The following is a 22,667-nucleotide window of genomic DNA, read 5'->3' on the forward strand; positions in this document are numbered from 1 at the left end:
CTAGCGGCTACAAGGGCAGCTGATAAGGCTAATTTCATGCATCGGTTATAGGGGTGCGTTAAAATAACAACACTCTTAAAATGACACTGTGACACCACGCTAGACTGCAATATTATATATGCTAAACTGCAATAGTATATAGATTGCAGTCTAGCGTATTGGATATTGCAGTCGGGAAAAATTGCAGTCTAGTGTATTGGATATTGCAGTCCGTGAAAATTTACCCTTGAGCAATTTTTATGATTGCCACATGGCAGCTTATTATTCGTCCACATGTACAAATGATTGGCTAGGAATGGTGGTATGGTGTTACTTTAAGAGGTGTTGTCATTTTAACACAATCCTATATATATAGTGAAAAACATTACATTTTGCTGGGTCTAACACGATTTCTAAGCCAGATGTGTGACAGAATCGTTAGATCCAGGAGATGACCAGGAGGAAGCCGAACCCAAGATAGACGAGAGGGCAGAAAGGAGACGAACCAGGAGGAGTCTGCTCGATGAAGTTGATGACATAGTTCCTGATGCTGCGGAGGCAGAGGAACGTCGCCTGGCCAAGGAGAGGGCGAGAAAAGGAAAGGCGGCGGCGACCTCATCTACCCGGTCAAGGAAAGCTCCCTCCGTCAAGGAGGTTGAGGAGACCCTTTCCCCAGTGACCGAGGATCCCTCTGTCGAGGAACAAGACGAGCCTACCCCTGAGCCCAACTACGAATCTGAAGAAGCTGAAGAAGAGCCTATTCCAGGACGTCCGGAAGTCTGGCTGACTAAAGAGCTGCTAGAGGAGATGAGGCAGTTCGACGATCAGAAGAGGACCACGGTGTACAAGGAAAGATGTAGCGCCGGGAAGATGGCTAAGTCTGGGAAGCAGTACAGCCCCAGAGAGCTCAAAATGATTGCATGTGACAAGGACTTCCGCGCTTGTATCTATTCAATCGGATTTGAGTGGTTACTGAAGCACAACCAGGAGAGGGTGCCGGTGGACCTAGCAAGGGAGTTTTTCTCCACTGATCTTGACGCAGACTCCATAACATTCAGGCTTTTTAATGAAGAATATGAGATGAGCATCCGGGAATGGTCTTTGCGAATGAGATTGTTCACCCAAGCCGAGGATGATGAGGGGGCATGGAATGAGAGGATGATCGGTGTGCCGAAGAACACGCCGGGGTTCAAAGTGCAGACAGCATGGGAACTGATCACCCACTCCAAGGCGGGAACGTTTAAGTCCAGCTACTCCAAAGCCTCTCACATCGAAGACCGTATCCTCCGCTTTGCTCAGACGTTTATCAGCTACAACTTGATGGGAACCGCTAATTCAGCTCTTACAACTACCGACCTTTACTTCACTTGGTGCATGGCGAAGGGCGTGAAGGTGCACCTAGGTTATTGGCTGGCTCAGGCATGCCACCAAATGGCGAGCAACCCTGCACGTCATATGTATACCTGCCACCTCCTCGGCGCCTACCTCCAACGGAACATCGACATGAAGATTGCCAAGGCCGCTCCGTTGGTAGTCATGTGCGACCCCCCGGCAGAGCCTGAAGAAGCCGAGGAAGCCATGCCAAGTGAAGAGGTTGAAGAGCTACGTAAGGAAGTCCAGGATGTAAGGAAGGAGATGCAGTTGATGAGGAAGGAAATGGTGAAGGAACTTGGTGGGATCAGAAAGGAATTGAACGGGAATCGGGAGGAAGTGAAGACCCTGAGGGGCAATATTGCAGATTTGGCGGTGAAGTGCGCCAAACAAAATGAGCGAATGACGGAAGCGGTGGAGCTTTCAATGAAGATGTTGAAGTGGTTGCAGCAGACACTCCCCTTGACCCAGTCGAAGGTAACTCCTGGGTCCAGCAGTGAGGTCAAGCAGCCCACCCAGAGCAGTCCTTCCGTCAAGCGACCACAGCAATCGCTCAAGCAGCTGATCTCCCCACCCGTTCCCAAGCAAGTTTCAGCCCCAATCAAATCAAAGTCTCTAGTGAAGAAGCCAGTACCCGGACAGGAAGAAGAAGAGCTGGAGCAGCCAGCAAAGAAGAAAGTGAAGATGAACCGACCCGGAATCCCACCCCAGTCTGGCTCTAGAGGGAGCCAGCCCCAGAAGTGAATCACCCCCCATGACCAAGTAACTTTTATTTTTCTTGCTTTCAGTTATCTGTTTTTGTTTTGTTGCATATTTGTGTTTGTATTTTCTGTTTTGTTTGTGTCTTCTCCCACTTAGCCCACTGCGTGGTCTAAGTGTGAGAAGTTTGTATTTTCTGTTTTGTTTGTGTCTTCTCCCACTTAGCCCACTGTGTGGTCTAAGTGTGAGAAGTTTGTACTTGCTGTTTTGTTGTGTTTTTCTCCCACTTAGCCCAATGCTTGGTCAAAGTGTGAGAAGTTTTTGTTTTTATATAAACTGTTGTTGTTGTTGCATTGATCTCTCTGTTTTTCCCCTTCACGACGATGGCTTGGGGACAAGCTTAAGTGAAGTGGGTGGGGGAGAGGAGTCAATACATGAATTTGTCTGCATGATAAGAGTTTTTTTTTTAGGTCTAGTTTTGTTGTGTCGCATGAGCCAGTGAATATACTACGGCATGATCCCCTTAGTGAAAGTAATTGAAAATAGGAGGTATTTCAACTTAGAAGCCTTTTCCTTTAATAAGCCAAGTCAATCTGAGTGAAGCGAGAACGATAGAGGATGCCTTTACTTACTTAGTTGTGAAGCCCTACTATAATAGCGAGTTATAAGCCTTAAATAACTTCGAGCTAACACTTGTTAAAGGGCCGCCACTGAATGCTTAGGGAGAAGAGTTGTGAAGGAGAAAAAATAGGGGAATTGGGTTATGAAGGTATAAGCTGGACGAAGTCCAGGGTGAGGCGTTATAAGCTGGACGAAGTCCAGAAGAGAGGAGGAAAATGGAGGGATAAGCTGGACGAAGTCCAGAGGAAAAAAGAAAGAAGAAAAAATATATATAAAAAAAAGAGAAGAGAAGGAGGTATAAGCTGGACGAAGTCCAGGGGGAAGGTGTTTTAAGGGCAGAAGCAATAATAACATGACCCAGGAAAAGGAGGAACTCTCATAACCCGACGCTTCAGTGGTGTGACAATGACTTAAGAGAGAATCGATCCTAACATCCCTGGTGAGGAATGAGTGATCGAGTGAATCCAACAATTGGGTAAGTAAAAGGCTATCTTGACGAACTGACAGATTGGCTAGGTAGAGGAAGGGAAAGGGCCTATTTGGAGGAGTGCAGCCTGTTGGATTGACCTTAATCTTGTGGGGACGGTTGCCTAAAAGTTGAAGCTAGCTCATGCATATGTGTTACGTATTTATGTGTTTATATGTTTTTCTTTAAGTGTTTTAGTTTCAAATTGTGTCTAGGTCTAGGAGTCTGTCTAGAGTCTAAAGAGTCGGTCAGGGGATAACTTTGCTCGAAATTCGCCTTATTCTTTTCATGTCTTTATACTTGAGGATAAGTACAGTTTAAGTGTGAGCAGTTTGATAAGGCTAATTTCATGCATCGGTTATATAGTGAAAAACATTACATTTTGCTGGGTCTAACACGGTTTCTAAGCCAGGTGTGTGACAAAATCACTAGATCCAGGAGATGCTGGAGGAAATAGTCTAGCGAAGGAATGAAGTAGAAATGAGCAGAATCCAAGGAAAAAGAAGGCTTGAAGAAGGGAGTCAATAGCTGAGGGCAACAAAGTCTATCTATACCTCGCTGGGCCCCACTTCAACGCCTATAAATAGAGGAGCATGCAACACACAAGATATCACTCTTTTCGCTCACTCTTAGCTCACACACAACACACACTTGGGAAATGGAAGATCTGGGGTAGTTTCGGTTTCAAGGGGTAATTTCTTCAGAAAGTTTAGTCGTAACACCGTCCGCGTGAGGGCGAAGATGCAATCTCTTTATTTTCAGTTGGTTTTGCACTCTTTTCGTTCGAACTTCACTTTTGGAAGTCGATTTGGCTGTTGATGTTACTGATTATCTATGCACTTCTTTTAGTTTTCGTATTATTTGTGTTATTTCAAGTTGATTTACGTTGATCTTGCTGTTGAGAGTCTTTATTTCGGCAAGTTACATGTTGATCTCTGTTTTTGTTGCTCTGATGCTCGATCTGGGAATTTGGTTGTAGATCTGCGGTGTTGTTGTTGATCGGAGGTTGTTGGTTAAATTGAAGTTATGAAATGTTTCTTTGGGCTGGAGTATGTGTCGGACGCTTGGATCCGGAGTGGATTTAGCGTTCGAGGTTGGATCTGAATAGGGGAAGTCGAGTTATGCATGGATTTTGAGTTTTCCGCTTGCTGTCTGTTTTACTTCGTCTAGCATCCGTAGATCTGTTTAGTTCTAAATTGTTACTCATCAAAATTGTTTAAATCCAGTCTGCTCTGTTCTGATTTCGCTCATGCTGTTTTCTTCTGAGTTTTTACGCAATTTGGTTGGAGAAGATGATGTCGCTGTTAGTTAGTACCTTAGTTAGTTGTTTTTCCAGCTTTTCGTCCGTACTCTGCTTTTTCAGTTATGGTCCCCACCGTCAGTTTGTTTCCCAGATCTAGGTAATTAGAGTAGTTTCTTAGATCTAGTGATTGTTCGATTTAGCCTCCGTGCATGCTTTGTTGTTTCGCCTAGATCTAGCTGTTAGCGTAGCAGTTTAAAATTCCCAAGTTAAGTTTAATTTCCTCAACCCAAAAAAAATGCGTGGCAGCAGCCAACCCAAAAACAATCCCCAAATCTTTGAGCATGATTATTACGCATACATCTCTGTGGGATCGATCCCTACTTCCCTGTGCTAGGTTTAGTAAAGTGGTTGAGGGTTTTTTTTTAAGGAGTGCTATGTGTGTCCGACGACCAGGATTTTCCGACGACCAACGAGTTCCTAGACCGTGTGATCCAGCGGATTTGCTGGACCTAGGGAACCTGTTATTTTCTTTCTGTGCACACAGTGACTACCACCCATCTACTAGTCTGTCTAGCAGAACCTTCAAATGGCGCCGTTGCCGGGGAAGGATGGCGTTTATTGTTATTGTGTTTAAGGATTTGGTGTAAATATTTTAATTTCTGTTATTTTCTTTATCCTTGACAGTTTATGAACGCAGGCTTCCATTCTGGAAGTTGGGCGAGCTCATCTGGGTCAGGGAGCGGCCAATACAAGTGGCGAGTCAAGAAATCTACGTCTACCATCACCACCAGGTCAGGTTTAAGGACGAGAGACCCATTTCCGTTCGAATCAGAAAGTGAAAAGGAGTGGAACTCATCAGGAGAAGAGGACCCGAAGTCGTCCACCGAAACAGAGCAATCCGAGACTGAGGAAGAGGAGGACGTGAATATGGCACACGTAGTGGACCCCTATCCGGAAATAGGTTCGCTCACCGCGCATCTAGACGGCGAGCCGGCCCATGCCATAGTCTCAAACCTGCGTAGAAGGTCTATCGATATCAAGACAAATGTGCTCGGAGTTTTGCCCACATTCTCTGGACGAAGGAACGAATGTCCTTACGAATTCCTAAACGAGTTCAGTAAGTTGTGCAGCATTCAAAAGAGACCTAACGAGGCGACTGAGGAGGACTACCGTTTACGTGCAGTCCCGTTTGCCCTAAAAGGGGAAGCCAATACTTGGTTACTAAGGCTTCCACCAGACTCGATTAACACATGGAAAGATTTCAAGCTGGAATTCTTGGATTATTTTTCCCCTTCCAACAAGACGAATGCCTTGAAGAAGGAGATTCAGGAGTGCAAGCAGGAATATGATGAGTCTCTGAGTTCTTATTGGTCCTGGTTCAAGGGGTTGCTGGATGCTTGTCCGAACCACAGGATGATAGAAGCGGAGACCTACTATCTGTTCTTCGAAGGTGCAAATCCTGAATCAAAGGACTTGATGAATTCCTCGAGCGGGGGAAACTTTACCAAGAACAAAGCAAGTGAAGCCAGAGAAACTTTGGGAAGGCTGATCGAGGCGAAGAAAGCCTATGATAACCCGCGAAGCATATTGAGGAGAGGGTCAGCCAATGCAATAACGGAACAAGATGACAAGAAGGTGGAAGATAAGATCGATAAACTGGAGAAAGCATTGCTGAATGCAATTGAGAAATACAATCCACATGCTCCAGTAGAAATTGAGAAACCCCCTGGTTCAGAGGAAAGGCAACTTCAGCCGTATTACAGTCAGCCCTGCGAAGGGGAGTGCCAAGCTCAGGCAAATTCGATGGGAAGTTGGAATCCCGACGGAAGTTGGAACCAAGGAAGACAGAGGGATGCTCCATGGAGGACTCACCCAAACTTTAGGTGGACTGACCATGATCAAGGCCAGCCACCCCCACTTCAGCTCACGAATTATGCACACCCTCCGGAGAGGCAGTCCAACTGGTCAGGGAAAAGTCAAGAGGGGCAATTGCAACTGGGGTACAGGAATCAGGACCATACTAATTGGGGAAATAGGAATCAGAACAATCCAGGGAGCTCCTATGTGCCACCTCATCAGAGAAATAACCAGGGGAACTACCAGAATTCCCAACCGAGTCATCAAGGGAATCAAGGGTCTAGCAACCAATACAACAATTGGGAACTATCGTCAGAATCAAGGTCAAGGACCGAATTCTAATCAATTCAACTCCAGGCCACAAAGGAGTTTGGATGACATGGTCCATGACCTAGTAAATTCACAGCAGTTCATGCAGAATAACCTGCACTCCAACAATGACGTGGTGCACAAACTGCAAGACGCTCAGTCCGAACATAAAGCCGCCATGGATATGATGGCAAAGCAATTGTCCCAGATTGCAGTTTACCTGAATGAAATGCGGGGAAATGAAGGGAAACTTCCTGCAACTGTCAAACCACCAAACCGAGCAAACATTAGTCAAATCACCTTGAGATCTGGGCGGGGTTATGAAGGACCGACTTTGGAAATTGACGAGGAGGTACCTATGCAGGTTAGTGAAGGAAAAAAAAGTCAGATGCATCAAGGGGATAGCCCTAGACCCAGGGGAATCCTTGTTCAGGATAACCTCCAGAAGGGAGATTTAGGGGGATCCCTACCTCGACCAAGAGAACCATTCTTCCTAGACCCAGAACCTGAAGAAGTGAACAAGGAAGGAAACAAGGGAGTTGATGAAACCCAGGATGGGATTTCCACAAATGCAGTAAAGCGAACAAAGCCATTTCCATACCGAGGGGAAGCAAAGAAAAAGAAGGATGATACAGAGGATCTCATGGAGATTTTTAGCAAATTGGAAATCAACCTGCAATTCTTGCAAGCCCTAAAAATGCCTGCTTTCAGCAAGTTCATCAAGGAATTCATTGCAGGGAAGACCAAGCCAGACGGGAAGATTGTTATCGGGGAGAATGTGTCTGCTGTGATACAAAAGAGAAGGATGCCCTCAAAATGCACCGACCCAGGTATGTTCACATTACCCATCTCTCTAGGGGACATCATGGTCGAGCATGCTATGTGTGATCTAGGGGCGTCCATTAATGTTTTACAGCTTTCGATCTATAAGAAATTGACTGGAGTAAGGATGGTTGCTACCAAGGTAGTGATCCAGTTAGCAGATAGAACTTGCATTTGTCCTGAAGGGGTGTTGGAAAATGTCATAGTCAAAGTGCATGATTTTCTATATCCTGCTGATTTTTATGTGATCAAGATGAATGATAATGAGTCTGCTGAGTCTAGTGGCGTGCTTTTAGGGAGACCTTTTCTGCGTACTGCCAAGACCATTATCAATGTCTTCTATGGAACAATTTGCTTGGATTATAATGGGGAAAAATATACTTTTAGCATAGATGGGGGGATGGAAAGGCCTTTAAATGTTGAGAATCTCTATGCTATTGATGTTATTAACCCCCTGGTCCAAGAATATCTTGAGACGGAATTGATACAGGAACAAATTGACAACTCAGAGTTGAGCCATTCAATTGACAGAGAAGTTGTAGGATGGTGTGCAGCAATGAACACAACAGAATTGACAGATGAGGAACTCACGGAGGCCATCATGAAGTATTTAAATATTCAAATAATAGATAAAATGCTTAGGGCGGGCTATAGTCCGCCCCACTGCAGGTGGAATAGGAGGAGGATAAAATGCTGACGTGGCGATGCACAGGGCGTCGCTTAGAGCGTCCCATTGTGAATTTTATTGATTTTATTAAAACTTGCATTATTCACAAATAAGATTATTTTTTATGGACAAATGGACGTGGTACTTTTTAAATAATGTTATAGAAACGTTTTATCCACAAAAGATAAGATGCCCATTGTCAATAAATTTATAAGCCCAGGACTGTTTAAAACCATGTCGACCAGTTTTCTCTTTCAACTATTCATTAATCATAACGCTTATATTATAAATAATTAAGTAAAGAATTGAGATTTAGAATATTAATACGAAAAAATTTCAAAATTGAAAATACGAAATTACATGATGCTCTGTGTGGCGAATAGAGCACAACTGCACAATTGTGGAAATGAGTATTGAGTTATGCAATGGTTATATAAATAAAAATGTGTTAAATCGATGGTTAACCTATTCTCACTCTCTCTCTGCCATAACCAACCATCCCACACCACCAATCTGTGGGCCCAGTACTATTTTACAATAAAAAAAATCCCACCATTTTCAAACTCGCATCATCTCTCTCTCTCTCCCTCTCGCTATCTCCATTGAGATTCCGCTTTGGTGAGAGAGAGAATCGATAATTCGACTTCTCCAAACAATCATGCCTTCAGGCGCCAAGAAGCGTAAGGCTGCCAAAAGGAAGGGAACTCAGCCCAACACCAACAATTCCAATCCCTCCCCTGCTGCTTCTACGCATGGTATTTATTTCCATTAAATATTGTTTTCGATTTCTTTACTTGAACCTACACGCGTTCAATCATTGCTCCATCTCTTCTAGCTTTACACTTTCTATGCGTATCTTGTTTTGTGTTTTTTCGATTGCTTTCTCCATTAATCCGTCTCAATATATATTGTTTCCATTCAATTTTGTGTGTGCGCGTGTGTTTGGGGGTAGGGTAGATGGACAGGGATTTCTGAGCATTTTTCTGATTTTTATTGTTATGCTGCAAATGCTTTTCGGGGAAACTAATTTGGGAATAGTTTCGTGATTACATTGCTTGTGTCTTGAGACCACTGATTGCTTAGATTGGAATGTGCTATGAGAGTAGATCTTAGGTTGCATTTGTTTATTTGCATTGATTGATTTGAATCAACTTGGGTGAATTTCCTAGCTGTGAAGCACCAGAGCGATGTTGGCCCGGCTAGTTCAACCACTTCTCAGGATAAGGAGAAGGGGAACAGTGCTGTTCCAGTCGAAAGAGAATTCAAAAATGGGAGTGAATTAGGTGGCAAGTTTGACCACGATGAAACCGAGACGAAATCATATGATGGAGGGTCATCTGAGAGCTCAGGCACCAGCAGCAGCAGCTCAGATGATGAATCTCACGCTGACAAAATTGATGCTGTGCCTACCGTCGCAATTGTAGAGGCAAGTGAGGCCGTTGTGGATTGCGTGCCTCCTGTTGACTCGGATAAGGTTTCACTGTTGAGCGAAAGTTTGGGAGTGAACGCGAGCTCTCCGTTTGTATCTAAGGATAATGGCGAGAAAAAGGGCTCTGCAGAAGTATCCACTCCGTCTGTTGAGCATGTTGAGGCGGCTTCTGATCTGAAGACATCAGCAGAAGAAACTGATGAACGGTTAAGTCTGTCTTACAATGCCCCAATTGCTACCCATGATAATGGAGCGGATCTTGTGAAAGATTCAGGAGTCACTGAGGTGCTTATTCTGTGTTTGCAAATTCAACTTTGTTTTATGGTAAATTTTCCTTAATTTTTGCTCTTGTTTGATGTCTTTTTGCAGCCGTTGCTGGTTCCTCCTCCTCGTCCCGTGAAAACGACATCATGGAAGGGCTGTTGTGGACTATTTGAACTGTTTACGAGCTCGGATAGATAATTTACGGTTAGTTGACTGCTCATCGAATTCTTATACACAGTATGGCTTGAATTTTGATTCTTTTTTTTTACAATTATACTTTTATTAGTATAGTTGTTTTTTATCTCTCCATGAGTAATTCTACCGAAGAATTTTGCTAGGGACTGTGAACTGAAGTTGCTACATGTAGAATTAAGCTTCATTTTTTGCTCATTAAAAATTGAGTCTTGAAAACTCTAGCTTGATTTTCAAGAAAGTCTTCCTTATTAAGATCCCTTGTAATCTCTGTATAAAGAGATTAGGAGCAAATTTAATAGAAAGAGATTACAAGAAAATTATTCTTGCTCTATTAGATTTGATTCTCTCTCCACTGAGTTCTAAGGTAAAAGACCGATTAAATGAGCTTCTCTAAATCCTTTGCCACCCTAAGTTGATCTATGGATCGGTATAAAAGTCGGAAACCCCATCGAATTTCCAGTAAATAATTCCTGGCTATTTACTCGTGGTCCTAAATCCAGAACTAAGGTTTATTTGTTTCAGCTGATTGATGAATGGATGGCATGCATCAAATAAAAATACTTAAAGATTTCATTGGTAAATCGTGTGTTTGGATTTGATTTTGAAGTCATTATGAAGATGATGAATAGACCTTATGGCATCTAAAAACCACACACTTCTTATCTAAAACGCTATGCATGAATAGTTGGATTTGGAGAGCTTCTCTTGAAGGGGGCCATGAAAATAATGGACAGGCAATAATCTTCATGTCATGTATTGTTCATAATTGGCAAACACATGTTGCTTTCACTTCACATCGTGACAAAAATTGACAAGATTGTGAAAAGCCATCTAATCGTAAAGATGCAACGAAACAAAAACTCGATCACTCTCTCATTACATGTAAATTTGTTCATTTGGTTTATGTTTTCTGAATCCCATCATCTCACCATTGCAGTATAAAAGCATGACGAATACCCTTTTCCCTGTGCCTTGCTGGGTGAGATTTTTTCGTGAGCACGCCTCTTAGACTCTTTCGGATAGTAAAGAAGAAATAGCAGCGAGAAGGTGATTGCGACTTGTAAGTCTCACTAGTGTATAGGCATTATGCGAAAGGTAAGCTATAAACTAGTCTTCGTTTTTGCAGTGGATAGGCGAGTTTTCTCCTTGAGTTTCATGTAACGCAGTTTGGTATTGGTTGAGGAACCTCTGTAGTTGTGAAACTTGAAAAGGTTCGCTTTTCATTCTTGTTCGAGTCTGTGTAGTTGTCAGGTTTCTGACCTTGTTTCATCGTATGATCGTTGTTATTGATATGGTGATTGCTACATTATATTTATACATTTTGTTTTGAATTTTTGAATCTTTCGTTGCTCACTCTCGTAATAAGAAATAGTAGCATTAGTGTTAATAAATCGAATGAAGATAAATATACATCGGGTGTTCAATCTTGTTATATTTTGTTTTACAAAGTTTGATTTTTAGAATTCAAAGACAATAATACAAACCTTAAAAGGAATAATTACTAGATGGCTTACAAACCTTACAACAAGATGAATAACCCAAAAAAAGCTGATAAAATAATTTGCATCTTAGAAAATGAAATTATACGATTGACTCAAAGTCATAAACAGAAATTATTAGGGTCAAATTCTTGAGGTTGAAGCAGCTCCATGAATTGCAGCTATGTATAAGAGCTGAGTACCAGACAAAATAATCATGAAAGCCTCCATTGTTCTCTGCATATCAATACAAAAATAAATTCTTGAGCACAAAAACTAGTTGATTTTTCATTGGTAATTTAAAAAAAATGAAATAGTTGAATTGTGATTCAAAACTCACCAAACGTGAGTTTCTGATGTGCAGCTCAATCTCTTTGCATCCAAACCTTGAAAAAAATAAAAAAATGTTAAATGTCTAATGTTTATTTCCCAATAAATGCACACTTTTACTATTATTATTACCCCATGGCAAGGCATGTAATGGTCCAGGAAATGGTAGCGGCAGTGGCAGCGGCAGACAAGCTACCGGCATCCCAGTGGCGGAGGTGGTTGAGGCCCGAGATAGCAGCAGCAACGCCCACCACCCCAGCAAGCATGGCGAACGTCACAAAGAAGCCAGTCGCTGCGTTCCCCATCGGTAAGAAGATCGGTGAGAAATGTGCCGGGAGATCCAATCCAGGACCTGTTTGTACAAATCAAACATTCAGATGGCCATGCACCAAAATAGTTCCACAAACAGTACTACAATTATTTTGAGAGATTCAAATATAAGCATATGATGCATATAGTTATATACCAATGATGAAGCCATGATCAATAGCTCTATTGATGGCCCAGCTACCAATTCCCAACACTACAGCATACATGCAAAAATTGAGAAAAAGAAGAAGCCCTGCAACAGATCTAACGCCCATCCTATCCCAAATCGGACTGATTATTATATATAACAAGATCAAAGGAATATCAAGAAAATTTTGAGGCTTTTGTACATGTGATTTGTGCAGATTTGAAGGGTTTTATAAGTGCCATGAACGCTTAAATTAATATTGCGATAATTCTTTTCTTGTGAGGCTGAATGTTCTAGTTCTAGATTAAGATTTTTGGATAAAGTTGGAAGCTTTGTGTCAATGGAAGGAAAAGTTGAAGGCCGTGGATTCTTGCTTGCCTCACAATCTGCTACACCTCCCAACTTTTTATTTGAATATTGTTGTGAATCTATCTTTAGTTTCTCTTTTCTCCAAATCTTGCACTATAACCATAGTATCTAGCTGGATAATGTTGTAGTAATTCTGAAGCTTTACATAGATTTGTGAGTGTCGAGTTGAGCTTGATTCATTCGAAGTTTTGATTTTAGTCAAACTAGTAGTATTTCAATTAAAATGAGCATTTTGCCATTTTCAAAAAGGGTTATAAACCTTAAAAAAATATCTTCTGTATCATAAAAACAGAAATGATTTGTCAGAAGTATTTCTTATGACATAGTATAAACTAGTTAGATAATCAATATATTTACTATATAAGTACTACTCCACATCCTACTCAAAATATACTCCTACAATTAATCACTACTTAAATGCATAACTAAAGAATATGAATTTAGTTCACTATAATTAAGAGCGATTTATTCACTATAAAGATATTTTAGTTCACAACACGAATTTGAAAACACGGAATGAATTAAAATACCATTTCAGTGGAACTAAATATTTCACTATAAATTATAACGAACTAAATCACTCTTACAGTGAACTAAAATTATTTTTTGGTGAACTAAATTTGTATTCTCTAGTTATGCATTTAATATTAGTTATACTTTGATCATATCCCGGCGATATTATTCACTTATATTTAATTTGTTATGATTTCGATCTAAATAAAACTCAATTCATTTTGTTAGTGATTTAGTAAATTATTTACTATTTTAATTAAAAAAATATACAATTTTCTTGTGACTATTATTCCCTTGACTATATTCAGTTCATTTCTTCTCTTAGAATAAGTGGAGAGAAATAAAAATTTAAAGAGACTTGAATAAAATAAAATCACATATTTATTATTTTTATTTAAATTTATAAAAATATTGGTAAAATATATTGTGACTACTCACAACTGCATTTTTATAACGCCTTCGCCGGAAATGAGAGGATTTCTTCACAATGATTAGAAATGCTAAATTTTCGCGGCAAATTCAAAAGTTTTCCTTTATCCAGAAAAATTTATCCGATTCTAAAACGCCTTTGTTTTCATCAAAAATCCCCACAAAACCTAGCAATTCCATCAACTGGGGATTCAATCAATACCAAAAGTCCCCAAATGAAACGATTTCATCTCGAGATGTCTACTTACGAACAAAAATGATATCTTCCTGCGTGAACGACTTCAAATTGGACGAAGCCCTCAACCTGTTCGATGAAACGCCGCAAAGAGACTTAATCATGTGGAATCTGATGATCAAAGGCTGCATCAGCTGTGGAAGCCTCGATATGGCCCTGAAGTTGTTCGCTGAAATGCCTGAGAGGAACGTTGTATCTTGGACAACGATGATCAGCGCGTTTCTCAAGAACGGGATGGTCGAGCAGGCGAGAGGACTGTTCCAGGAGATGCCGGAGAGGGACACGGCTGCGTGGAACGCAATGATCCATGGGTTGTTTGTGAATGGGAGAGCAGAGGAGGCGAGTTCAATGTTTGAGTTAATGCCGGATAGGAATGTGATCTCGTGGACTACGATGATCAGCGGACTCGATCAGATGGGCAGGAATGAGGAGGCGCTCTCAATGTTCGTGAAGATGGTAGGGATCGGAGTGAAACTGACTTCAAGCACTTTATGCTCTGTTTTATCAAGCTGTGCTAAAACTGGGGAGCTCTGTTTAGGGATTCAACTCCATGGCCAAATTGCAAAGCTTGGATATGCTTTTGATACATATATTGTAGCATCATTGATCACATTTTACGCCAATTGCAAGAGAATTGAAGAATTTGTCAAGATTTACAATGAGAAATTGTTCAAGAATGTGGTGGTGTGGACCTCTGTTTTGACAGGGTACGGTGCCAACGATGAACATGAATCCGCATTGGAGGTTTTTCTAAAAATGATCCGATTAGGCGTACTTCCTAATCAATCAACCTTCACCAGCACCTTAAATTCAAGCAATGAGATTGAAACTCTTGATTTTGGGAGAGGGATTCATGGCGCGGCCGTTAAGCTAGGGTTTGAAACAGACGTGTTCGTGGGGAACGCCCTTGTGGTGCTGTACACCAAATGTGGGAGCATACACGATGGCATCCGCTCATTCAAAGCTATAGAAAAAAAGAATGTGGTTTCTTGGAACACGGTGATAGTTGGATGCGCACAACACGGGTGTGGGGAGTGGGCAGTCACGTTTCTGGGGCAGATGGTGAAGGCAGGGGTGAGGCCGGATGGGATCACCTTCACCGGGTTGCTTAGCGCGTGCAGCCACTCAGGGTTGTGGAGGAAGGGGAGGGGGTTGTTCGAGGGGCTGAGGAGGGGGAGCGGGGTTGAGGTGAAGCTCGAGCACTACGCATGTATGGTGGATATATTGTGTAGGAGTGGGGAGGTGGCGGAGGCGGAGGAGTTGGTGGAGGGGATGCCTGTAGAGGCGAATGTGTCAATATGGGTGGCGTTGTTGAGTGGGTGCAGAGGAGGGGAGGTGGAGGTGGCAGAGCGTGTGGCGGAGAGGATTTTGAGGTTGGATCCCGGGTGCACAGCGGGATACGTGCTTCTGTCGAATATTTACGCAGGTTGTGGGAGGTGGGAGGACGTTGCGAGGATGAGGACGAGGATGAAGGCGGCCGGAGCAGTCAAAGAAACTGCTGGGAGTACGTATTTAAACTAAAAGGGGATTCTTTTTAGAGAATTGTAAGTATAAATGTAGTATAGAGTAAAAATGTGACATCAAATTTATATTTATGAACAATTTTAACATCAAAATGAGTTTATGCAGAAAGTAAATACTAGTAGTAGCAAGGCTGATCGCCACGGAAAACTCCCCAGAGGTAGAGGCTGCCTTGGAATCTGGTGAAGAGCGGCGGAAGTGAAGAGCAGCAGCTCCGTCGGTCAGCGCCGCATCCTTGTGAATCAGATCAAACATGAGGGAGTCGTAGACCAGGAAATGCCCCGCCCACGCCGCGCGAATCAGAGGTTGTGCGTGTTGCTCAATTGGGTGGTGATTAGGGTGGCGGAGGCGCGTTTTCGTGCTTGATTTTTGTTGGAACTCTCCTCATCGGAAAAGTATGATGTTCTTTTCAATTGGCACTCAGAATCAGAAGAATTCTCCATTGTTTAATTTCCTCTAAGAATTTTGAATATAGAAGAAGATAACCTAGTTTTGACTCGACTTTCAAAGGAAAGTGATGTCCTTGGAATATGTCTACCGTCTACGTGTTTAATTAAGGCAACGGTAACCAGGATTTCATTTCGATAATCAAGAGCACCTTCTTTTCTTCTTTTTTTTAATTTCCGGTGTACTATAAGGTTTATCCCAACATTAAATCGTCATTTAAACCCATTAAATATATTCACATCTTTTTTAATTTGTATCAATATAATCAATCGTTTTTTAGATACTTTCCTAATAAATACTACAAGAGTCTAAATTAGCATTCTCATATACTACTAGTACAACTTACACCGTTTGAAGTGAAGTTTAAATCATAGAAAGTAACTTGGGATAAAATTACTACATTTATTTAATAAAATGTTATAAAATTTGGATAAATTTACTACATTTATAAAATAGAACACATATGGGCCGTGTTTGTTTGACGGGAAAGTAAAGTTGTTAAGGAAAATGATTTCCTGGATTATGATTTTCAGGAATATGATTTCTTGGATTATGGTTTTTAAAATTTATCATTCCTATGAATACGATTACTAGAAATATGAACCCCGAGGAATTAAAATACTGTGTTTGGAGATTTCAAAACTATAAATTTTTATTTCTTTGGAATAATCTAATAAATTGATAAAAATTATTAAATAAACTACTTTTAGTTGTACTATTAATTACTAATTAGAAATAACTGATGCAGTTGGAGAAGCAACGTGTCTTTTTAGAACCCTAATCTCTGCAAAACTCCAAAATCTGCACTTTTTGTTTCATTTGAATTGGAAAAAATTGAAACAACTAAGTGAGATATTATATAGACAACAATGTATGGAGAGCCCCAACAAGAAACAAAAGATATTAAACGCTAATTTGAAATCAACTAAAGATATCGATTGCGAGTTCAATTGACTTTGGGAAAACTTAATTTCTACAATATTAATAACAGATTATGAACACATAAGAAAAATAATTAAAGAAGTTTTAGAAAAAAGTTTGTACATTGAATACTAAATTTGTGTATATGTATATAATAGTCATCGAAACGGCGTTAGAAATACTAAGTTTGTACATTGAATACTAAATTTGCATGAGAATAATTTTCCTTGAGAACCATATTGAGGAAGAAAAGTTTAAGAATGATGAAGAAAAGTTTAAGAATGAAAAACCGTCGAAGAAGAAGAAGAATACGTAGTTCTACAATTTTGGTTTAGGGAAAAAGAATACTTGGGTTAGAGGGAGGAAAAAGAATCCCGGATTTTACATCAAATTTCCTTGATATTAGGAATATGATTACTTTCCCTATTTTATAAAAAATCATATCAAGCGTAGTAATTTAAAAATTAGGAACCAGATTACTTTCCTGATTTTCTTATTATCAAACCAAACACCGGAATTTAATAATTAGGATTCAGATTACTTTCTCATGGCACAATCCGTGCCAAACAAACATGGCCTTATATGGAGTATTTGTGATAAATTTTGAAAGTTGGGATAAAAATGATAAGACCAAAATGTTAGTAGTAGTAATAAATTCCATCATTAACACAATATCATTGATGTTATATTATTATACCTTCACAATTTCGATGGTGGTCAGTGGATAAAGAAATAGAAATGCAAATACAACTCAAGTATTCAAAAGTATTTACTGAAAAAGGCAAAATTAAGGAGATGATGGGGTATCATTAAAATAAAGACAAGTATGATGTGCTAAAACGATAAAAATGGGTTGGATACGATACGACCATAGGCCATAGCAATCTATTAAGATTAATGGGTTGGATACGATACGACCATAGGCCATAGCAATCTATTAAGATTAATTCGAGCTCCGTAAAAAACGAACAATAGATTTAAGGATAATAATCAATTAAATTATGAAGTTAGATCAAATTTTGGTTAGTTTTAGAATATTTGAAATTCAAATATTAAATCACGAAATTTTAATTTTTCTCCGTTGTACAATCCATGCACAAATCATAGTCTTTTAGCAATGTTAAAAACGAAAATATTTCAATAATATAAGAAAAGAAATACTAGTTAAAAAAATAAAAGAGTGTACAAGAAAAAATATTTATTTTAAAGAAATACTCCATGTCATTTCTAACCTCGTTAAAAATGATATTCTGTTCATTAATGGGACTATTAAAAAAATAGAAAGTTCATAAATTAAATTCCAATTTTAAAAGTTATAAGACAAATAAGATTAGACCAAACTTCACGATTTAATTGGCTATTATCCATAGATTCAAATACTGCATTGGTTTCCAAAAAATAAAAACTATTTCCATTTTAATCTAATTCCTAAAAATAAAGCGAAACTTTTTGGCATGAAGATTAAGAAAAAATGTGTTAGGTGAGTTAAGAGCATCCGCAATGGTCGGCTAGCCGATTCGTCGCGCTAGCCGAACCATTGCAATCGGCAAACACGAAATCGGCGAGCGGATCGGCGTGGGCTGGCCGATCGCTCGTCGCTGGCCGAAGCGCTGGCCGATCGGCTAGCCGCCATTGTGGCGGCCCGATCGGCCAGCGCCGATTTTTTTTTTTTTTTTTTTAAATCATATATAAACGCGATTTTCGTTTCATTTTCATTTGCACCACTTGTTTTAACGAGTTTTCTCTCTCTCTAACTTTCTGTACAATAGCATCATCGAGCGATGAGTAACGCGGGTGGTAGCGATAGTGGTAGTGGTGGGGATCCCGAGGAGTACGAACGGAGGATGAACGAGGCTATGGAGGCCTACATGAACCGCGGGATGGAGCGGTACATGCGTATGGTAGAACAGCAGGCGATACCTCGCCCTCCACGAGTTGTCCACCACCAAGCAGTGATTGATCGGGATCACGTAACTGCACATCAGCGGTTGTACGAGGACTACTTTGCAGAGTACCCGCGGTTTCCCGCCAACATGTTCCGGCGGCGTTTTAGAATGCGCAGGGAGTTGTTTATGCGCATCGTTGGGGCATTGGAGCGTCAATATCTGTGTTTCCGCTTCAGGCACGATGCGGCTGGCAGACCCGGCCACACCCCTATCCAAAAGTGCACGGCGGCAATCAGGCAGTTGGCCTACAGAGGCGCGGCAGACATGTGGGATGAGTACCTCCACATCGGTGAGTCGTCAGCCCTGAAATGTCTGAAGGAGTTCTGTGGGGGCGTGATCAGCATTTCCGGTGAGTAGTACCTTCAAAGCTCTACTCCCGAAGATTGTCAGAATTTGATGCAGATGCACGGGGAGAAGCATGGGTTCCCCGGGATGTTAGGCAGCATAGACTGTATGCATTGGGAGTGGAAGAACTGTCCGACTGCCTGGAAGGGGGCCTACACGACCGGCTACAAGTCAAAGAACCCCACGATAATCCTCGAGGCCATAGCTGATTACCGGCTGTGGATCTGGCATGCGTATTTTGGGGTAGCCGGGTCGAACAACGACCTCAACGTCCTGAACTCGTCTCCCCTCTTTAACGAGAAGTGTCAGGGCGTCGGTCCAGCCGTCTCTTTTGTGGCCAACGGCAACCGGCATGATATGGGCTACTACTTGGCGGATGGGATATACCCTCGGTGGCCGGTCTTTGTGAAGACGATCCGACAAACAAGTGATGAAAAGAAGGCTTACTTTGCGCAACGACAGGAGTCGGCGTGCAAGGACGTGGAGCGCGCATTTGGTGTGCTCCAGCCTCGATGGGCGGCAATTAAGGGCCCAACGCGTTTGTGGGATGTCGGATGCGTTTCCGAGATAATGTACGCCTGCATTATCCTGCACAACATGATCGTCGAAGACGAAGGCGTACAACTGACTAGTTGGGTCAGTGACGATGAAGCCGGTCCAAGCCACGGAACGGCCACCCCTAGTGTACGACAGGGGGTACCTCTCGATGAAGCCGACCGACTCAAGGAATTTGCCAACATGCGCCAAGTGGATGCTCATATTCAACTCCAAAAGGATATAATTGAAAAGTTGTGGGCACGGAGGATTGCACGGCGATAGTTTTTTTTTCTTTATTATGCATGTAATTTTTTTTTTATCTATGTAACTTTTTTAAATGCAATTAATGAATTTTCCCATATATGTGTCGTAAATTTAATTCCGTATTTTAATCTTAATTTTAATTCCGTAAATGTAGTATATTTTGAATTGTTTTTACTGCGACTGGCCTATGGCTGGCCTAAATCTGATGTGGCAGGTGGTTTTTTTAGTGTTGCTGACGTGGCGGGGAGAGAATGGCTGGCCTAAGCACCATTGCAGATGCTCTAAGTAAAGAGAGAATAAAGTGGAAAATGAAAAGAGAAAAAGATAAATGAGAGAAAAAAGTATAAAGTAGGTGTGAAAAAATGTGTTGACTTTTACTAGAAAGGGAAATGACTCTATTACCATGGAACATACCAAAATGGCAAAATGACTATTACTATGGAACGGAGGGAGTATTATAGAGCATTCAGTACTGGTATATAATATAATTGGTAACCGCCAACACAATTTTCCAGTTTTGCATACGCCAATGTTAAATAGGGTCAACAAAAGGGAAAATTAGAATGAATTGGATTCTAATAGATACAAAAAGGAATTATAAATAAATGAATGTCTTTGAATGAATATGTAGACAGGAAATTAGTAACAGAAAACTTATAGAGAAGTAATCTGTGTCGCAAGGTCTGTTCAAGTTGTTTTGTGCCCTCAAAAACGAAATATCAAGACATATAATTACAGTTCTTGATATTAGATACCAAGGGCATGAATCAAATAAACCTTAGTATTATTATAAATAATATTAAAAAAATAGTAGCAATCTCAGCCGAAAGATGGTGAATTTGTTTTTGTTAACCACAGGATATCAGTTAATTGACAACAAATTCGCTTGCATTTAAAATATGTCCTAATTAAAAAAATAAACTTGAGATATTGATAAGAGATCAGATGGTAGTGCATGAAAGTATTCATCATTCAAATGCAGATTATGTATCTATATGGGTAGATTATCATCATGTCTCTTATTGGAGTATATCTCAATGAATCAAAAAATAGAGGAAAAATTTATACAAAATTACAAGAGGAATCGGATTTAGAAGTGTCAATCACCACATTACAACTAAATTTTTAGATGCAAATTAAGCCTGAGGCGACGAAAATCAATAATCATATAATTAAAAAATTCTTAAATCAAACGCAGATCTAAAAAAATGACAAACTGTGAAAAGTTACGAGAGGCATCAGAATTTGAAAAGGTCAATCACCACGTTGCAACTAATGTTTAGATGCAAACTAAGCCTGGGGCGACAATTATCAATCATCATATTCCTCTCAAGAAAAATCCAAACAAATTCGAATAAATTGAAATAAAATTCGGAATAATAGAAACAGAAGTAGCTTTCGAAGCTGGACGGAGCTGAAAATCAGGACGGCGGCGGAAGGCTGTGCTGGCTTGTGCTTTGAGATCTGCTTTCCTCCGCCGCTGAGATATGGTAGAAATAAAATGCGAGAGGTTTATATAGAAATGATTTTGAATTGGGGTTTTAGGGTTTGAGTGTATAAGCTATTAGATCGCCGCAGATATAACGGTCGAACGTTTGAGTGCATTTTGTTTTACTTTATTTTTACTACTATATTTGGAAAGATAGATTTTATTTTATTATATAAATGGATTTAACTTTGAGTTTTTTTATAAGTTTTAATAATCATAATGATAATGATACACCCCAATGTGAGGAAATTGTTTAAAGGTTTATCATTTCTCTTTAATTCATCAAACTCCACTATTTCACTTATATTACATAGTAATTTATAACTTGGAATTACTCTTTCCGTCGCACCGGAGGAGTCTCATTTGAGACCGCACATATTATAAGAAAATGTAAATGAAAATTGATGAAAAAAAATAGTGGAATGCGAATTTAATTTACAACTTAGAAATACACTATCCGTCCCACTTTAAGAGTCTCATTTGAATCCGTCATGAATTTTAATAAATGTGAAAGAAAGTTGGTGCAAAAAATAGTGAAATGTGAGTCATACTTTTATGGAGTATATTAGTTTTATAGTAAAAAAATGTGAGTGAAATGAGGTTAGCGAGATGTTTGACTTATTACTACTCCCTCCGTCCCATAAAAGTTGATACAAAACTTTTGGGCACGGAGATTAAGAATTTATATTAAATTAATAGGAGAGATGAAAAAAGTAGGAAAGATAAGAGAGAGTAAAGTAAATGATGGAATAAAGTAAGAGTGATTAGATGTTTTGTCTTTTGTTAAAACAGGAAATGACTCAACTTTGTTGGGACGGACTAAAAAGGAATACGACTCAACTTTTATGGGACGGAGGGAGTATTTCTGAAATATTTTAAATGAGACTCCTAAATTGAGATTGACTAAAATAGAAACTACCTTTATGATTTTATTTGGAAATTCTTCTGTTTACTTTGACCGAATTCAAACAAAGTTTTTTTTTAACAAAAAAAAAACACAAGATACTCCGTTTAAATTTTCATATATTTTATTTCCAGGATGGGAGTCTTTTTTTTCCCATCAATTTAATATTTTTTTACAACTTTCTTACTTTTGAATTTCTAGAAATTCTTATATGGAGCCGATATATCTCTCACCATCAATTCACGCAAAAACACTTAAATGAAAATATTCTGGATATATATTCGTGAATTTTGAATAATCTAAAATATTTAAAACTTAAGGAACTTTTATAGGCTTCTAGCTTTCTTCAGATAGAGACACAAATATAGTTATCTATTTAAATTGAACTTTCACAATTTATTTAGTATTATGTTGATTTGCTTTTAAGTTTCACCATCATATTATTTTGGCCAAACTACTTTGATAATCCATAATATACCATAATATACATATATGTGCTGTGAGATACAACACTAGAATTCCTAAAAGTTTAGAACATTAAAAAATAAATGAGGCGAAAT

The 22,667-nt window shown here is 39.9% G+C and overlaps 3 protein-coding genes and 4 non-coding genes across 7 annotated transcripts; 2 read left to right on the top strand and 5 right to left on the bottom strand.

Annotated features, from left to right (window-relative positions):
• The first annotated feature begins 8,585 nt into the window (after positions 1–8,585).
• LOC125196269 (uncharacterized) lies at positions 8,586–11,263 on the top strand. The gene is made up of 4 exons (XM_048094718.2): positions 8,586–8,789; positions 9,204–9,748; positions 9,833–9,931; positions 10,860–11,263. The coding sequence occupies exons 1-3, from the start codon at positions 8,693–8,695 to the stop codon at positions 9,923–9,925; spliced, it is 735 nt and encodes a 244-aa protein (XP_047950675.1). The 5' UTR covers positions 8,586–8,692; the 3' UTR covers positions 9,926–9,931; positions 10,860–11,263.
• A 55-nt stretch (positions 11,264–11,318) lies between these two features.
• On the bottom strand, positions 11,319–12,454 carry LOC125196270 (membrane protein PM19L-like). Its single transcript, XM_048094719.2, has 4 exons — positions 12,197–12,454; positions 11,863–12,082; positions 11,741–11,786; positions 11,319–11,637 (listed from the first exon to the last, which is right to left on the bottom strand). The coding sequence occupies exons 1-4, from the start codon at positions 12,312–12,314 to the stop codon at positions 11,545–11,547; spliced, it is 477 nt and encodes a 158-aa protein (XP_047950676.1). The 5' UTR covers positions 12,315–12,454; the 3' UTR covers positions 11,319–11,544.
• A 1,078-nt stretch (positions 12,455–13,532) lies between these two features.
• Positions 13,533–15,842, top strand: LOC125196676 (pentatricopeptide repeat-containing protein At5g46460, mitochondrial-like). Its single transcript, XM_048095282.2, has 2 exons — positions 13,533–15,277; positions 15,363–15,842. Exon 1 carries the CDS (start codon positions 13,557–13,559, stop codon positions 15,252–15,254), a length of 1,698 nt encoding a protein of 565 aa, XP_047951239.1. The 5' UTR covers positions 13,533–13,556; the 3' UTR covers positions 15,255–15,277; positions 15,363–15,842.
• A 4,495-nt stretch (positions 15,843–20,337) lies between these two features.
• On the bottom strand, positions 20,338–20,480 carry LOC125197634 (small nucleolar RNA F1/F2/snoR5a). Its single transcript, XR_007172167.1, has one exon. It is a non-coding gene; the product is annotated as a small nucleolar RNA F1/F2/snoR5a (small nucleolar RNA).
• A 169-nt stretch (positions 20,481–20,649) lies between these two features.
• On the bottom strand, positions 20,650–20,735 carry LOC125197603 (small nucleolar RNA Z195/SNORD33/SNORD32 family). The gene has a single exon (XR_007172139.1). It is a non-coding gene; the product is annotated as a small nucleolar RNA Z195/SNORD33/SNORD32 family (small nucleolar RNA).
• A 60-nt stretch (positions 20,736–20,795) lies between these two features.
• LOC125197655 (small nucleolar RNA U31b) lies at positions 20,796–20,886 on the bottom strand. Its single transcript, XR_007172188.1, has one exon. It is a non-coding gene; the product is annotated as a small nucleolar RNA U31b (small nucleolar RNA).
• A 63-nt stretch (positions 20,887–20,949) lies between these two features.
• Positions 20,950–21,040, bottom strand: LOC125197653 (small nucleolar RNA U31b). Its single transcript, XR_007172186.2, has one exon. It is a non-coding gene; the product is annotated as a small nucleolar RNA U31b (small nucleolar RNA).
• Positions 21,041–22,667: the final 1,627 nt, after the last annotated feature.

The sequence above is a fragment of the Salvia hispanica genome, chromosome 4, assembly GCF_029641045.1.
Source record: "Salvia hispanica isolate PSC_SH4W2 chromosome 4, Shi_PSC_v1, whole genome shotgun sequence".
In the NCBI taxonomy this organism is placed as follows: domain Eukaryota; kingdom Viridiplantae; phylum Streptophyta; class Magnoliopsida; order Lamiales; family Lamiaceae; genus Salvia; species Salvia hispanica.

Bases quoted from the DNA above. Each gene is read 5' to 3' on its own strand.
- LOC125196269 (XM_048094718.2), top strand. From the start codon at position 8,693: ATGCCTTCAGGCGCCAAGAAGCGTAAGGCTGCCAAAAGGAAGGGAACT. The intron at 8,790-9,203 runs GTATTTATTTCC...TGAATTTCCTAG, and splicing joins CCCTGCTGCTTCTACGCATG to CTGTGAAGCACCAGAGCGAT. The intron at 9,749-9,832 runs GTGCTTATTCTG...GTCTTTTTGCAG, and splicing joins AAGATTCAGGAGTCACTGAG to CCGTTGCTGGTTCCTCCTCC.
- LOC125196676 (XM_048095282.2), top strand. From the start codon at position 13,557: ATGATTAGAAATGCTAAATTTTCGCGGCAAATTCAAAAGTTTTCCTTT.
- LOC125196270 (XM_048094719.2), bottom strand. From the start codon at position 12,314: ATGGGCGTTAGATCTGTTGCAGGGCTTCTTCTTTTTCTCAATTTTTGC. The intron at 11,787-11,862 runs GTAATAATAATA...ATTTTTTTCAAG, and splicing joins ATTACATGCCTTGCCATGGG to GTTTGGATGCAAAGAGATTG. The intron at 11,638-11,740 runs GTGAGTTTTGAA...ATTGATATGCAG, and splicing joins ACATCAGAAACTCACGTTTG to AGAACAATGGAGGCTTTCAT.